The 15,707-nt window shown below is 51.3% G+C and overlaps 7 protein-coding genes across 7 annotated transcripts; 4 read left to right on the plus strand and 3 right to left on the minus strand.

Moving 5' to 3' along the window:
• Positions 1 to 1,394: 1,394 nt before the first annotated feature.
• Positions 1,395 to 3,094, plus strand: GAL1 (galactokinase galE; the record flags this gene model as incomplete). The annotated part of the gene is made up of 3 exons (XM_046083265.1): positions 1,395 to 2,047; positions 2,110 to 2,991; positions 3,058 to 3,094. The coding sequence occupies 3 exons, from the start codon at positions 1,395 to 1,397 to the stop codon at positions 3,092 to 3,094; spliced, it is 1,572 nt and encodes a 523-aa protein (XP_045939222.1).
• Positions 3,095 to 3,569: 475 nt separating this feature from the next.
• On the minus strand, positions 3,570 to 4,826 carry LDX57_001617 (uncharacterized protein; the record flags this gene model as incomplete). The annotated part of the gene is made up of 1 exon (XM_046083266.1): positions 3,570 to 4,826. The coding sequence occupies one exon, from the start codon at positions 4,824 to 4,826 to the stop codon at positions 3,570 to 3,572; it is 1,257 nt and encodes a 418-aa protein (XP_045939223.1).
• A 349-nt stretch (positions 4,827 to 5,175) lies between these two features.
• On the plus strand, positions 5,176 to 7,681 carry LDX57_001618 (Mcm10/DnaG-type zinc finger protein; the record flags this gene model as incomplete). The annotated part of the gene is made up of 2 exons (XM_046083267.1): positions 5,176 to 5,185; positions 5,253 to 7,681. The coding sequence occupies 2 exons, from the start codon at positions 5,176 to 5,178 to the stop codon at positions 7,679 to 7,681; spliced, it is 2,439 nt and encodes an 812-aa protein (XP_045939224.1).
• Positions 7,682 to 9,400: 1,719 nt separating this feature from the next.
• Positions 9,401 to 10,854, minus strand: LDX57_001619 (uncharacterized protein; the record flags this gene model as incomplete). Its single annotated transcript, XM_046083268.1, has 2 exons — positions 9,401 to 10,007; positions 10,076 to 10,854. The coding sequence occupies 2 exons, from the start codon at positions 10,852 to 10,854 to the stop codon at positions 9,401 to 9,403; spliced, it is 1,386 nt and encodes a 461-aa protein (XP_045939225.1).
• Positions 10,855 to 11,292: 438 nt separating this feature from the next.
• LDX57_001620 (uncharacterized protein) lies at positions 11,293 to 12,757 on the minus strand (the record flags this gene model as incomplete). Its single annotated transcript, XM_046083269.1, has 3 exons — positions 11,293 to 11,900; positions 11,960 to 12,611; positions 12,683 to 12,757. 3 exons carry the CDS (start codon positions 12,755 to 12,757, stop codon positions 11,377 to 11,379), a joined length of 1,251 nt encoding a protein of 416 aa, XP_045939226.1. The 3' UTR covers positions 11,293 to 11,376.
• Positions 12,758 to 13,431: 674 nt separating this feature from the next.
• Positions 13,432 to 13,726, plus strand: LDX57_001621 (uncharacterized protein; the record flags this gene model as incomplete). Its single annotated transcript, XM_046083270.1, has 2 exons — positions 13,432 to 13,492; positions 13,554 to 13,726. The coding sequence occupies 2 exons, from the start codon at positions 13,432 to 13,434 to the stop codon at positions 13,724 to 13,726; spliced, it is 234 nt and encodes a 77-aa protein (XP_045939227.1).
• A 114-nt stretch (positions 13,727 to 13,840) lies between these two features.
• LDX57_001622 (Hsp70 family protein) lies at positions 13,841 to 15,667 on the plus strand (the record flags this gene model as incomplete). Its single annotated transcript, XM_046083271.1, has 6 exons — positions 13,841 to 14,119; positions 14,184 to 14,228; positions 14,298 to 14,364; positions 14,431 to 14,768; positions 14,822 to 14,928; positions 14,993 to 15,667. The coding sequence occupies 6 exons, from the start codon at positions 13,841 to 13,843 to the stop codon at positions 15,210 to 15,212; spliced, it is 1,056 nt and encodes a 351-aa protein (XP_045939228.1). The 3' UTR covers positions 15,213 to 15,667.
• Between the last annotated feature and the right edge of the window lie 40 nt (positions 15,668 to 15,707).

Genomic DNA, 15,707 nt, shown 5'->3' on the forward strand with positions numbered 1-15,707 from the left:
CTTTCTGCATTATGCAGAGTGATTTACGACTCCCCGATTCCGGAGCCCCAAGCATCGCAGGGTAGGAGTACTTTGTGAGGAGATTGCTCTTACCGAAAAACACAAGGGGAATCAAGGATTCCTACAGAGTATAATGGTGATGAAGGGCATCCTTTTGGAGATTTATTTCTGAACCGCGTCATGGAGGAGCAATGCAATCCTCTCATTTGGTCACAGTCGCCGACATTGCTTTCTGCAACACGTCTTGACACGCAAGGGTTCCATGCATGAATGCACAGGGCCCAAATACATTAAGACCTAAGTTTCTTTGCTTGGATCTTTGAGGGCCTGTTTGCGGCATGCCGACCGTCTATACAGGATAGTTCTATATCTGACCAACGCTCTATATGAGCATGAGAAATGAATGGTCAGACCCAAGGAACGAGGCAAGAAAGTATCTTTCTCGTCGGAAGGATGATCGTATACGGTTTCATAATACAGCTATCTGCAACAATGGCTTGCGGTGAGCAAGAATTATCGCTGTAGCAAGCCTTCCCGGTTTTCATATGTACAACGTGGTGCATCAAGCTTGCCTTGGCTTTTCACGCTTGCTCTTGAAACTTGATCTTGGCTTCAGCCACGACCAGACTAATTCCAGCTAGTTATGTCGACCAGGATCCTGGTCAATCATAGGAGTGGGCGGGATTAATATCTCATACTAAATTCTAGTATTATTGCCCCAATATACACTGAGTTTGATACTGAGGGGGAGGAATTGAAATCCACCGAGGAACCGGAAGATGGAGTCCACCGGTGAGAACTAGGATGGAATTTGCACGGTTTGGCTTCGGTTAATTTCCAAGGATCATTCGGGATTTCGGTCTAATTGTTTCCACGGAAATTACCCCGTGCCAGTCAGTCAGGGTCGACCGTCTCCGTCGCAATTGCAGGCAGGGAGCAGGCAGGATGCAGACTGCAGGCATCGCAACCAATTAACCCCAATCCCGAGAGATCGGGATCATGCAGGCAGGAAAGAGCGACGATGCCGAGCACACGAGGGCTACACGGGGGACGGAGGAAAGCCGTAGCGAACCGAGAAAGCGAAATCGTGGGGTCACTCCAGGCCAGCCCGACCACTCAGGCTGCCAGGCCACCAGGCTCCCAGGCACTATCGTTCGGGGTCCGTCATTTCCGACTTTCCCCCACTTCCGAAGTGCTTTCATTCAATCCCAGATTGCGGGGCTCCCAGGAACGTCGTAAGACCCTGCCCTTCCTCGCTTTTCGTTTTTCTCTTCCTCTCTCTTTTTCTGTTGATCTTGTGTTCGCGGCTCTTCACTTCCTGATACCCAGTCGGCTTCTTCGATTTCTCTTCCTGTTCCTCCTTACTTTTTTCTTATCATACTTCTGACCCCGCCATGGCCACCCCACAAGAACTCGTTCCCCAGACGGAATCCATCGCTGAGGTCTACGCAACGGACGACGCCTCCGCCAACTCGGTGGCCCCAGAGCATCAGGCACGTTTCGAGGGACTGGTCTCTCAGTTTGCCAAATCCTACGGTCACCGACCTGAGTTTGTCGCCCGTAGCCCGGGTCGCGTGAACATCATCGGAGAGCATATCGACTACAACCTCTACGATGTCCTTCCCACCGCCGTGAGCGTCGACGTCATCATGGCCGTCAAGGTTGTCCCCTCAGCCTCGGAGCCCACCGTGAAGATTGCCAACGTGAACCCAGAGAAGTTCCCCTCGCGCGAATTCACCGTGCCTCGGGACACGGATATTGAAATCGATCCTAAGAAACACGAATGGGTTAACTATTTCAAGGCGGGCCTTTTGGGAGCGCTGAAAACCCTGCGCAACAAGAAGCAGGATGGCACATTCGTTCCCGCGAGCGTGGAAGTTTTGGTGGATGGAAACGTGCCTCCCGGTGGCGGAATCTCCAGCAGCGCGGCCTTCGTCTGTGCGAGTGCCCTTGCAGTCATGAAGGCAAACAACCACAACGTCTCTAAGCAAGATCTTTTGGACTTGGCTGTGGTTTCGGAACGTGCGGTCGGTGTCTACTCCGGAGGGTAAGTTGAACAGTGCTTCTTCAGATTAGGATCCTTTTGTTTCATTCCCTAATCTTCCATAGTATGGACCAAGCTGCCTCCATCTTCTCTCGTCGCGGATACCTGCTGTACACTCAGTTCTTCCCGAACTTCTCCGTGCAGCACGTCCCTATTCCTAAGGCTGCGGAGGAGATTACCTTCCTCATGGCCCAGAGTTTTGTTACCTCTAACAAGGCCGAGACGGCCCCTCGTCACTATAACCTGCGTGTGGCTGAGTGCACCCTGGCCGCTGTGGTTCTCGCCGCTCAGCACGGTCTGACCCTGCCCAAGGATAACAGCTCGCTCGGATACAGCCTGCGAAACTTCCACGAGGAATTCATGCGCAAGGAGGGCCGCCTGGGCGACCCTCTCGAGTACCAGATCGACTCTGTCATCCAGACCACCATGGAGCTGCTTTCCCAGGAGCAAGGATACACCCGGGAGGAGATTGCCAAACTACTCGGCACCACTGTGCCCGAGGTCGAAGCCAAGTACCTTTCCTCGTTCCCCGTGCAGGCCGATCGATTCCTCCTGCGTCAGCGCGCTCTGCACTGCTTCACCGAGGCCCGTCGCGTGCTGGACTTCAAGGCCTGCCTCGCTAAGGCGTCAACTCTCGACGACAGACGCATCCAGTATCTCGGCCAGCTGCTGAACGAATCGCAGGATTCCTGCCGCACAACGTACGAGTGCAGTGCTCCGGCGGTGGATGACATTTGCGCCATTGCTCGTCGCGCTGGCACCTGGGGCAGCCGTCTGACCGGTGCGGGATGGGGTGGCTGCACCGTCCACATGCTGCCGCAGTCCAAGGTCGAGGCGGTAACCAAGGCCCTGAAGGAGGAGTACTACCTCAAGCAGTTCCCGGACATTAGCGAGGAGAAATTGGCTCAGGCCATGGTTATTAGCAAGCCTTCGAACGGATCCTTCATGTACGTGCTACGATAGACTGACCCTCTTTCCCATCCCTAACTGCCATTCACTAACTGTTTTGACAGGGTCACGGGGGCTGCCATTGATCAGGTCAAGATCTAAATTGCAAAAAAAAACAACAAAGAAAACATAAAAGGGAAAAAAATATCATAATGAACATTTGCATTAGTTTGAATAGGCTCCAAATTGATTTGGAATCCAGCCTTTTGGTTGAGCGTCCACGAAGGATATTCATAGCCCAACATGACTCATACCGTTTCTATCCAACAGTATTGTACACAGTATACAGATGGACTCCACTTCTAGATGATGGTCGTGGGGAGTCTCGTATCTATGACGCCCTTCCTCCAAGATGTCTTTAGATCGGCCGAGCTACTATGGGCTTGGCGAGGAGGCGAGCGTTGAAACCCTGGTTTACGGTCCAAGCCAGAGATAGCCTGCGTGGGTAAGCGTCTCTGTGTATAGACAAGATGTATTATCATAGTCGTACTGAGCAAGTGCTCAACGCCCCGTTAAATGCCGTCTAAATCGAGCAGCAATGCTCTTCAGTCACAAAACGTTGTCAATATGACCGCTGCTAAGACTTCTTCTTGGCAGCAGCCTTGGTGAAAAAGTCACTCATCTTCTTCATCCCTGTAGTATTGACTTTCTTCAGGTCCTTGACTCCCCGAGACTCTCCCGCTTTCTTCTTCTTCTCCTCTTCTTCCTTACGGCGTTTCTTTTCTGCGCGAATCTCGGCAGCATCATCGTCCTCGGCGGTGCGTTTACGGCTGAAGTCACCCAGGGATCGGGACGCTAATGCCTCGGCGCGAAGATCGGCGATATGCTTCAGGTGGTCGGTTAAGGGCTTGAAATCAATCGGGGTGTCTGGGCTGGCGAGCAGTTCGTCGATCTTGGCGCACAGGGCAGGAGAAAGGTAGGATTCTTTCATGAAAGCCAGCGCCGTGGATATCCGCAGGAGATGAGTTACATCTTCTGGTGTCGTCGGCTCGTCAGGCGGCGACTCCGTGGCCGGGGTCGATTCATCCGAGACTGGATTCGAACTCGAGTTTGAGTTGGTCGTCGACGGGGTCTCCCTCTGTTGTTCGGAGTCGTCATCCTCCCCTGCCTCGTTTTCCTTGTTTTCCGACGAGACTCCCTTGGCCACCGGATTCTCGCGCTTCACAGCCATCAGCGGAGTCGCTAGTGCCTGACGAACGAACCGCTCCTCCAGACTCTTTGGCAGACCTTGCGCGACCATGCGCTCGGCCTTGGCGATCAATTCTCCGAGAAGCTTCTTCTCATTGAACCGGAACATCTTCTGATCGCCTGCCTCCACGAAATCGCAAACAGCTTCCGCGCGCGCCTGCAACGTCGGCTCGAACGTTTCGTCGAAAAGCGCATGGCGCATGTGCTTGGGGAGCTCGTCCTGCGAGTCCAGGATGTCATCCAGGGGCTGGAAGAGACCCTTGGAAGAAGTCGATAGAATGGGTATCATGAAGAACATCGCATCGATCGGGGTGGCGACGAGTAATTGCGCCGCCTTCGAGATACTCCCCCTTGTGGGCGCGACATGTTTCTCTGGGCTGTGGGAGAATAGGATACTGCGCGGAACGTGCGAGGGAGCGGCGACGGCCGTGAATTCGTGGATCCCGAGTTTCGGACAGAAAAGGTACCGGGTCAGTTCGCCTGTTCTCGGGTTGGGAAGTCGGAGGAGCCGCGCATTGTCGGTGGCTGCTGAAGGGAGGATAAAGGTCTTGCTGGGTCGCTCGGCTGTCGGGGGCGAAGGGAGAAGTTGTTCTGGTTCTGAATCGGGGGTAGGCTGCTCCGCGGGAGCTGTCGAGCGAGTGCGCATGGTCAGTTGAGGGTAGATGGGAGGAACAGGACGTGGATAGGGAACAATTGAAGCCGGTCCAGAGGGTCTGAAAGAGATCGAACGACGAGACAGGCGCACTTGACGCGTTCCGCCCGACGCGACACGCGCTTCCCCGCGGCCAATCACCGAGAACTTGTCGCCCTTGCCTGAAGAGCGCCGAGACTCATCCAATCCATAAGGACCGGATTCCCCATAACAACAATCATTTTGTTGGTTGTTGAATCTCCCTTCCCCGCATCCCTGCGATCATGGCCCGCCCTGTATAACACTCCGATTCAAGTTGAAACTACGAAAAAGGTGGCATTGGCATTAACATAACCAACGAGCGATGGTCAGCAGTGAGTACGGAGATCCCCGATTTCCCTGGCCCGACCGTGGACTGACCCCAATCTCATCGCATCGCAGTGGTCGAGACCTCATGGCCGCCCAAATCCCCTCGGGAGGCTCTTCTCAGCTCCCCGAGCGGTCGCAGGAAGTTTCAGGACATGCAACGCCGCGGAGAAGTCTTCGGGTCGCCGTTGAAACATTCAAGCACGACGCCAAACCTCCGAAGCAAGACAGACCGCCTCCTAGAGGATGGAGTAGAAGACCTCGACGAGGATGAGGACGAGGAGACTTTACAATTAAAACTAGCGGCCATTAAAGCGCGATTAAAGCTGAAACAACTTCAGAAGAGCCGCGGAAAGTCTTCTGCGCCGGGACTAGTTGCACACGAGGATGACGAACCTTTTCCCCGACCAGCTTCGAGCTTCTCATCACGGACCCACGAGCAAAATTCGAAGAGTCAGAACCCGAGATTACCACCAGATGAGGTTCAGGTCCCGCTATCCCCAACAAGACGACTAGCTCCAGCGGCTGATCCTGTGTCCCCCCGGCGAGTTATTCTCGGAATCGATAAAGGTCGGAAGGGCAGCGACGTGTCTCTCAAGCGACCCCCTCCATTGACGGCCACAAGCCGGCCGACCAGTCGTCTAGGCAGTCGAGATGGCCCCGTATCCCAGACACAATCCTTTCCAGGCGCAGACGGAAACAGACCCAAGAGCTTTAGCGAACGTATGGCTGAAAGCAGGTCGGCTGATAAACTGCGGAAGGAACGGGCTGAAAGGCTGCAGATCAACCGCAGCACGGCGTTTCAATTCGACAAGACGGAGGTAGAAGGATTCAAGGCAGCCGCCGCCGAGGCTCGAGCAAAATCCCCTCTCCGGTCGCCAACGAGAAATCGACAGGCCGAAAGTTTTAGCCGCGAGGATATTCTACGATCATATCATGAGCGCAAACCGCCAGCCCTGAAAAGGAGCCTCACTGCGCCCAGTGCACACAAAACCGGCGGAGGCGCCGATTCCACGGCTTCAAGGACTCAATTCCATAGGCGTAACCACAATTCCGAATCTGGCGCCTTGGCCCTACCCGAAGGCTCATCACAGGCTACCTCTTCTGAGCATGGAAACGGGAAAGACTCGCTTGAGAAGGCGCCCGATGCGTCGAAATTTGAGGCATTCTCCTCCCTACATCTCTCCAACCGCATTCTACCTCATTCATTCCTGTCTCGAACACTTGCCGACAAAACAGTTCTACAAATTCCAGACCTACTTCGGAAGGTGAAAGGACCAGCCTTTGAGTTACCAGAAGATATCGACGGCGACTTCGTTGTATTTGGCATTGTGGCTTCCAAATCAGATCCTAAAGAGAAGAAAGAGTCGAAAAATGTCTCTGCGAAGGAGGTTGATCCCTTCGATGACGGACTGAATAATTCACAGCGTTACATGGTCATCACGCTGACCGACCTCAAATGGAGCATCGATCTTTTCCTTTTCGATACTGCGTTTCCGCGTTATTACAGACTCTCAGAGGGCATCGTTGTGGCCATTCTGAACCCTACTATCATGCCACCCCCTCGAAGCAAACTTGACACAAACAAGTTCAGTCTTGCGCTTTCATCTTCTGATGACACAGTATTAGAGGTAGGCTATGCGCAGGACATCGGGTTCTGTAAGGCTGTCAGGAAGGACGGTAAAACCTGTCATTCGTGGGTGGACGGCCGGAAAACCGAGTTCTGCGACTTTCACGTTGATATTCAGGTGCGCCGCACGCAGTCCCAACGCATGGGTGTCAATGGTGCAACCGGCATGTTCGGCCCCGGGGGGAGCTCGGGCCCGCGGACTGGCTTCTGGGGTGGAGGAAAACGAGGAGGAGCGGCTGCAGGTGCCGGCAACAGGAACGGATTGAAGCCTAATGGCGCCCAATATGACTTCCAAACGCAGTCAACATATTACGTCGCGCCGGCGCCCAAGTCGAGAAACGATAATAGTCATGCCTTTGCCCATAGACATCCTGGACAATCTGCGGCTAGTCTGATCGATGCTGACTACGATGATCCTTTCCTGGCCGCGGGCATGATGGGCCGTGGCGCAGAGAGCAAAGAAGAGAAATTCCGCAAACGCCTCGTGGAACAGAGACGAGAACGAGAAATTGCAAAGAAGCTGTCCACTTCTCGTGGCCCCGGAATAGGAGCCGAATACATGCGTGTCCGTAACGCGGAAAACAACCCAACACAGCAGCCAGAAAAGTCCTCACAGGACAAGGCTAAGTCGACCGGTCAACAAGCCTACAATCTCGGTCTGTTGGGGATGCGCAGAGCAGACAATGTGAAACTGACACCGTTGAAACGCACCCACGATGGCGATCGGCCGCATGGCAGTGGTGTGAAAAAGACCCGGTTTATAACGGCCAAGGGCATCAAAGAGGCTGGCAGAGACAGCCTGGGAGGCCAGTCCGAAGCCATGACCCAACGTACTTATGACGACGATGACGATGACGAGCTAGAAATCATCTAGAAACATGTGGCATTGAAGTGGAGTTGACACGCTGCCACAATTGCATCTTCGAAAACTCTTTCCTTCTTTCATAATCCAATCATTCCCTCTCTTTCTTTATCTTCCTACCATTGATCACTCCTTCCCAGCTGGTGTTGCGATTTTGATTTCATATGATATGCATTGGAAATGAAATGTGGCATGGTCACGATACAAAGAAAGCCAGAGAAGCAAAAAAGAGCTGGTAATTTCACCTTTTGGACAAACCAAGACAGAAAAGAACTTGTTAAAACAGAGACAAACCACCATTATGTTGTTACGAAAATACCCTTTTCTCGTGCACGACCGAGACTCACACTCACTACCTATCTCCCTATTGAAATTTCATTCATTTCCCATTACCTCTGAAACGGTGAGCTTTCTTGTGATTCATTATATGTATTATTGACTATATTTTATGGAGCTTCTGGCGTCTTTTGATCAATTCTTTGTATTGTTCCTCATTCTTCGACAGAGAAGGGACGGGGGGAGAGATTGAATTCTCCTTTTGCGTGTATGCATAAACTGATGTATTTGCTTCTAGCCGGACTATGGAGTATAGTTTATCTGTACTTGATTTTCCCTCATAATCCTATCAACTCCCTAATCCGTAGTCATGCCTAGGTATCGCCTCCAAGGCTGATAAATAAGAGAGAAGAACATCAAGACAGACTCCGTGGTGAACTAGTACTAGAAGACATGCGCATGTGATTGAGTAAGCTTTTCCCACCCTGTCATCATTCCAATACTGGAAGTAGACTACAAAACGAAAAGTGAAACGGGCGCTGGGAGGAGGAGAGGGAACTAACTTGGCGGATTAGTTTATGGACCGAGTCGGACCGTCGATATATTTCAATCTTGATATCAGAAGAACGGACATAAGCTACCCCTTTCGAAGATACCACAAAGACAGGTCAAGGCCGGAATAGCCAAGAGACTAGATAGCCAACTAACCGCCACCAAGAAGACAATCATTATGATGATCTCGATTTCATTTGGAGTTGGATATCTAGACTTAAGCTAAAAACTAAAGGGGAACTGAACCAATTTGACCGAAGGAAACAGAAAACCCCGAAGGAAACAAACAAGGTAGGAAGAAGGCCCGATGATTCCAGACCAGGAAAAAAGAAGGGAACGCCTCAGCAAAAAAATGGGCCGAAGAAAAGAGAAAAGAAAAGAAAGAGACATAAAGAAACTCCGACCTTGCCATCCGGTCATTGCTGTGCCAGCCAAACTCAGTGAATAGAATAAACCCAATTGAAAGCCCACCCTTCGACCAGTACCCATCGCCGTTGCCATCGCCTTTGCCATATATCCGATTGAAGTTTTGTTGAGTTGAACGAGGTGCACTAGGAATGCTTCCTCGATTATGTACGCTATCCGGGCGGCTCGCTTTTCCATGGTTCCTTTAGGAAAGCCGATCTTCTGTTTCCTCCGGATGAGCAGAAGCAGGGTGGGAAAGACAGATCGTATTGAGCACCCGGACATATTAAGATCGAATACCGATAGCGCTGGCTTTCCAGAACAGTGGAAAGAGAAGCAAAAAATAAACCAAAGAGGGGATTGAAACCGAATAAAGTGAGAGAAATAAAAAAGATTCCAGGACGCAGAACGCCGCGTATTGACACCGCCGGAGAAAACCACAAGCTTGCTTCATGACCCGTTGCAGCAGGTAGGTGTAGGAATGCCACGTCAGATTCATTATGAGACAGTGGTTCTGTTGCCTCTTGTCTTTTTGGTAGCTGGGCCACCGGGGCTGTTTGCAGCTTCTGCATCTCGCTTTTTGGGCTTGGCCGCGGCAGCGGCAGGAGTTTGCTTTTTGCGCAACCAACCATCGAATGGGCTAGCTCGCTTTTTCTTGGCCTCGGGAATTGCAGGCGTCTGAGTTTGCTCGGTATCTTCTCGCTTGGCTCGAGAACGCAGTGAGCGAATCGTCCCTACGCGAGGCGAGGTGGTTTGCGAAGCGGGGTTCAGATCCGGGGTAGTCGGTCGCTGATCCATTTTCACGTCGTCGTTGTCCAGGTCGTCTGCTACATCAGAGGCAAACGCTTGGTCCTCGATATCGGTGGCTGCTTCTTCATCATCCAGTTCTTCGGCGGGCTCTTCTCGAGGGGCGCGGTCATTCGCATTGGGGAATAGCACACGAGGTTTGATGGAGGAGCGAGTCAGAGGCCGAACGCGAGGGGAAGAAGATGGGTCGATGAGATCGGGGCGAGCCGAAAGTAGACCCAGACCGTCATCGGTATCATCGTCTTCTCCATCACTGTCGAGTGTATCATTGAATTTCCGAAACATTTTTTTGCCGCGGCTGTGACCATCATTAGCCTTGATTGGTAGGGAAAGGAGAGGTGGAGAAAGGAGTGAAGAGGAACTTACAAGACGTAGACCATGCCATCGCTTCGTTTAACAGACTCGTTGATATCTTTATCGCGCTCCATGCGACCTTCCCGACGTCTTGAAGTTCGTGTGTGAGGATCACTTTTGACGGGCTTGTTGTTGAAAGGATTCTCCTCGCTTGCGTCCAGTTCCGGTATGCGGTCACGAGAGTCGGTGTATATTTGAATCTGGGATCCGTTTTGGTCATTGTCTTCATTGAAGCTGTCTAGAGAAAATCCGGTATGTTTCTTGCCTTTCCTGCCACGCGTAGAACTCGGCGGGGGGTGTGGAGGGAAAAGCGTTCGTGCGATCGAGCCGGCATCACCAACCGCTTTTTTCCGAGGCGTTTTGGCGGGCGTGGGTAGCATTCCTTCAGTCATGATTGTTCGAGATGACTGACGATGATTGTTGGTGGAAGACGACTCGGTGGTATTGAAAGGATCCGATTTGTCCAGTTCGGAGACTTCGCGTAGTGAATGCGCCGTGGTGAACTCAGCGACTCGGTCCGACTTCGATTTTCGGGGAGAGCCGGAAATGGATCGTGGCGGAGACAATGCGTCAAGGTCATCATTTTGTTCCCTGGTCTTTCTTGGTCTCGAGTAGGCGTGCGATGATGGAAAGCAGGGAGGCGGCGGCGTGGAGCGGGTCTCTCTTGAAGCTCGTTGACTAGCCAGTCTGGCAGAGTGTCGTGTGGAGTATGGTTCATACTGATCATAACCGGCCCCATGTCGAGGAGTGGGAGGCATTCGCAATGTTGAAGGGGGCGGCGTTGTCGCCATGACGCCTGTCGACGGTGTCTGTTCGTCGTAGGGGGAGAAGAAGAGCGCCAACGAAGGGAGATATAGAGACGCTTTCACTAAGCCGAATAAGGAGACACACCAGACACAGATATCCAGCGAGGTGAAGTCAAACAAGGAGATTGGGGAAGTTGAGGAAGAGAAAGGAAGGGCGGCTGGACAAGGGGATGGGGATAGCAAAAGGAACGGTTTGCTGGACGTTGTTGTCGTTGGACCAGCCACGACATTTTTTACATAAGCCACATCCCCAGCCCCGCCTCGTGCCTTACAGTGCCCTAAGAGATCTAGGCTTACATGTCATGTCCCAGGTTTCAACAACAGATGCATAGTACGGAGTACGTTGATAGTAACGACGAATAAAGACTTGAGTCACACTAGCCAATCTCCCCAATTCCAAGTACCAGACATCGACCCTTCCTTCCCCGCGAGGCTCGTCTTTCCTGGAGGACTTCCAACACTCCCAAAGCATTCCCGGACAAAAGCTGCTGTGTTCTATCGGCCCTCCTACTTTCCTATATCACGACCATCCTGGTAATTCCAATTGATAACGAATGTTCCTGGTGAGATGAGCACCTCATCGTTGGGTGAGCGGAACGTCCCTTGTCGATAAATAGCGGGCTGCCTGATTCCCAGCACTTTCTTCCCGTGCAATGGCGAGTCATCGTCTCCCTTGAAGTAATGTTTGTATTCGGTCCGCACGCGCTCGGGAAGATCGACATAATTGGACGGCAGCTCAATGCCTTCAAACCTGATAGCGTAAGGGTAGGAATACATCAGAGCTGCATTCTCTGCCTGCGTTTCAAGCCCTTCCTGCAGCCTATCCGAAACGGCAGGCGACTTGGCGTCTTTCAGCAAGAGCTGCATTGTCTTCTTGGAGAGGAGATCAGGAATGATGGTAGATCGAATAAGAGACCGTCGGCGCTCATCCATAGACTTTCCAAAGGTGTAGTCTCTGCCTCGCTCCATGTCGGTAATGGTGGATAGGCGGATGGTCATCATTGCCCAAACATAAGCAAAATGCCTGTGAGCTACGCGATACGGTTTAGCTACTCATCCACGCGAGAGTGTCAGGGAAGAGAGTAAATACCTTTGACAAACTCTTGGTACAGGCTGTTGAGCTGTCCTCCAAATGCAGATGGCACATTTTGTGTGTCTTTGGCCCGCGTGTCAGACTCCAACCACCAAAACCGACCGTTGCCCCCCCAAAGTGCTCTAAGGACATAGTCCGAGAGAAACGCGGACAGCAAACATTCAGAAAATGTATCATACGTGTTTTCTGAGAACTGCGCGGCTACTTCGTCCACGTCTCCTTGAATCACATACCCCTTTACGCTCTCGAGGATCGCTTGTCTGTCCTCCTTGGGCAATTTGTTGAAATCCTCCATTTCAATCCCGAATGACAGTGGAAATCCTGACGTAAAGGCGTACAGGTTGTTGAACATACTGGGCCAGTTACCGGGCACGCCATCGATCCAGCCTGCGGGGCCGCCTTCCAGAAACGAATTCACCCGCGTGTGGTATCCAAGCTGTTCCATGACCGGTTCTTCTCTATCCAAGCCAGTGATTCCTTCCTCCAAATCTGGTGTATGATTTGCTTCTGGCTCAGAAGTAGCAGGGGCACTTTCTGAGCATGTCTTTCCATGGGCCGTGAGCTCATCCTCGGTAATCTCAGGTCGAGGAGACTTCTCCGACCCAGAGGGTTCCTTTTGAACGCAGACTTTCCGTTTCGAGCGGGTTTGCTAATCGAACAATTCTTCAGCGTTTGTTCCATGAGCTTGTCGACGGGATTTTTTCTGGATTGCTTTCATACCCTGGTGGTCCTTTCCTCTGCGGGTTGCCTGATTGCTTTTTTCTTTGCGGGCTGCTTGCGTTTGGAGCCTTTCATTTTGTGTAGACAATCGAGAGCAAAGGTTTTCGGGGAAAATTGGGGAGTTTGGTGAGAGAGTGGAAACGCAGAGAATATGTGAAGAGTCAGGAGTCAGACAATAATGATTTGAGACAAAGGTGGCAAAAGTACCTGCTGAACTTCCCATACCCTCCATGAGGTCGGTTTCTTTGTCCAGTTACACCAAGCCTCCCCCCTCCTTCTTACGGAAACCAGCATTTCTTTCTCACCGTCTTTGTAGCTGTAGGCAAATCAGCATGTCAGGATTCCTCTCGGTTTCATTTGCCTTCCCGTTCTCATGATGGCTTTAGGTTTGCTCAATAAACAACGGGTGGAGGGCGGGAAAATAAAAAGAAAGAAAAAAAGAAATAAGACAGCGAGGGAAAAAGGGAAAAAAAAATTACGGGTAAAGCGCAAAAGGAAAGCTGCAGATACTGGACCCTCCTTTCTCAGAAAGCACTTGCGCAGTCCGTGTTTGTTGTAGGATGAGAAGTCCCTCTGAGACATGCATTACCTATGGCTCAGAAGGTTGGGACCCAAACGGGGCGGGGCGAAGGTATTCATATTCATATAGCAGGGGATCTCTCCAAATGACAAAGGGAGAGTGCAATTCATAGAAAAATTTTCTAGAATCAGGGAAACGTCCTGTCGGCCTTCTTTTTCAGACAGGAATCATGGAATATCAAGCGAGTTACGAGATCGTTGTGGGTGTCGATTACGGGACCACAACCACAAGTACGTTTTTACCTTCATGTCTTCCTTAATCATCTCGGTCGTACTAAGCAAATTTTGGCAGGCGTTGCCTGGGCCCTCTCCACCGTCCCTGAGGGCGCAGATTTCGATGTTATCTCAACGTACCCACCAAGCAAACGATCGAAGCAGGCACCATCTCGGCTTTCTTTACCGGAAGATAATCTTCAACAAAACCAGAGAGATACAAAATGGGGGTATGAAGTGGGCCCAGACTAGGTGTCCTGTGCGTGGACCAAACTCCTGTTATTCCCACGCGATGCGAAGCATGCAATGGACGATCAGGAGCTGGAAAAATTTTCGGCTACTGGGATATTTCACCTTCCTTCCAGCATGAGCGCAGAGGATGTTGTGAGGCGATTCCTGAAGTTGCTCCACAGGCACGTCATGGACCATTTGCGCACGAAAATACCGATCAGCTTGAACAATATACCGATAAGATTCTATTTTGGCCGCCCTGCGATGTGGTCCAGAAAAGACAGTAACTCATTCGAGAACCGTATTCTCTGCAAAGCCGGGTTTGGAGCACGACATGCAGACAAGATAATCACAATCCCAGAGCCCCAGGCGGCGGCCTACACCGTATTCAAGAGGCATCAGTCGGAATTCAAGGTAAGCCAGCCTTCGTACAGCATATCCTAGCTTGCACGAGTCTCTAAGTATAGTATCATACCAGGTTCACGATAGAGTCCTGATATGTGATCTGGGCGGAGGCACGGCGGTAGGCCTGTTTCTCTCTCAGATTGATTGTTTCTTGCCAACGTGAAGAAGTCTAACAATCGCATTCCAGGGCCTCTCCAGCTACTATGTTACCAGCTTGAAGCCCGTCTCCTTGCGTAGCATTAGAGATGGAACGGGTTGGTCATCTCATTCTCTTGTCCGGAATCGGCTAGGAACAGCGAGTACTGACCATGAATTTCTAGGTTTCATGTGTGGCGGAACTGCAGTTGATAGGCAATTCTACTTGGAGATGTCACAAATTTCTGGCTCTGATTGGGATTCAATTCCTGCCACTCTCAAGGGACAAGGCAGTCGGCTCATGCAGGATTTCGAGGAGGTGAAGACCAAATTTGACGGAGAAAACGAAATCAGCGAAATCAAGCTCCTTGGTCGTCGAATCAACCAAATACTCGGAAAACCCAGGAGTCTTGTCGTTCTTACTCCCGAGACCATCCGTCGCTTTTTTGATCCCGTTGTCACTCAAATAACCCTTCTGATTGAAAGGCAGCTGGAAAAAGCCAAGGGATATCGCTTCATGAATGTACGGCGTTCGTGATACCATCCAGCAAAATATCCTAACTAACAGAAGTCCAGAAAATCGTTCTTGTAGGGGGGCTCAGTTCTTCCCCTTATGTCCAACACAAATTGTTTGGCACCTTCAATGAGCCAGACAAGCTGAAGGTTATCACGACATTGAATCCGTGAGATCTACCCCTATTCACATGGGCTCACATCTGACTAACGGGTACTTCATCGTCATTTCAGTGAGTTAGCTGTGGTGCGCGGCCTTGTATATCGTGGTCTTGAGACGCGACCTACAGGAGTCCAAAAGAGTCCCCAGTTCTACGGTATTGGATTAGGGCCTCTTGGTGAAGCTACCACTCCAGACCAGCAAAATAAGGTTGACTCTGAGGATGACACTATGGAAGTTCGTGAAAGAGTGGAATGGGTCTTAAGCAAGGTAGGTCTGAGCTCCTCCCTCTAAGGAATGCCATGATTCATTATTGACTGGGACGGCCATTCCAAAGCACGGCGAATATCTGCCGGAATTCTGCCACAAAATGGAGGAAACCATATTCCATACCTTTCCTACGGACCCGTTGCTCAAAACAGTGAAAATATACTCCTGCGACTAGTCGATTGGCCCGGAACATGTCGATGACCATGGTGAGCAGATCTGCCTTTCGTGGGTCGTGCACTGGCCTTGTATACTGACCGCAGCAGACATTGACATCGCCGGACTGACCTTGGTAAATTTAGCAGAACTACCTCCCAGGTACCTTTCCTCCAGGCAAAATATCATACCAGCTGTCATTTGCACAACTCCGGGTCGAGAGCCGGACACCTTGGAGTTCACTGTGGAAGTGGAAGGGTGCGTGATAGGAAAACGCACAATCAAGATGGAAGAATAGGGCTTGAGGATGGAAAGATAGCTGAACATGTCCCCATCAAGTTCTCTGGCTCTTCAATGTTATACGAG

Source organism: Aspergillus melleus (assembly GCF_016097325.1).
Source record: "Aspergillus melleus strain CBS 546.65 chromosome Unknown contig1, whole genome shotgun sequence".
Classification (NCBI taxonomy): Eukaryota; Fungi; Ascomycota; class Eurotiomycetes; order Eurotiales; family Aspergillaceae; genus Aspergillus; species Aspergillus melleus.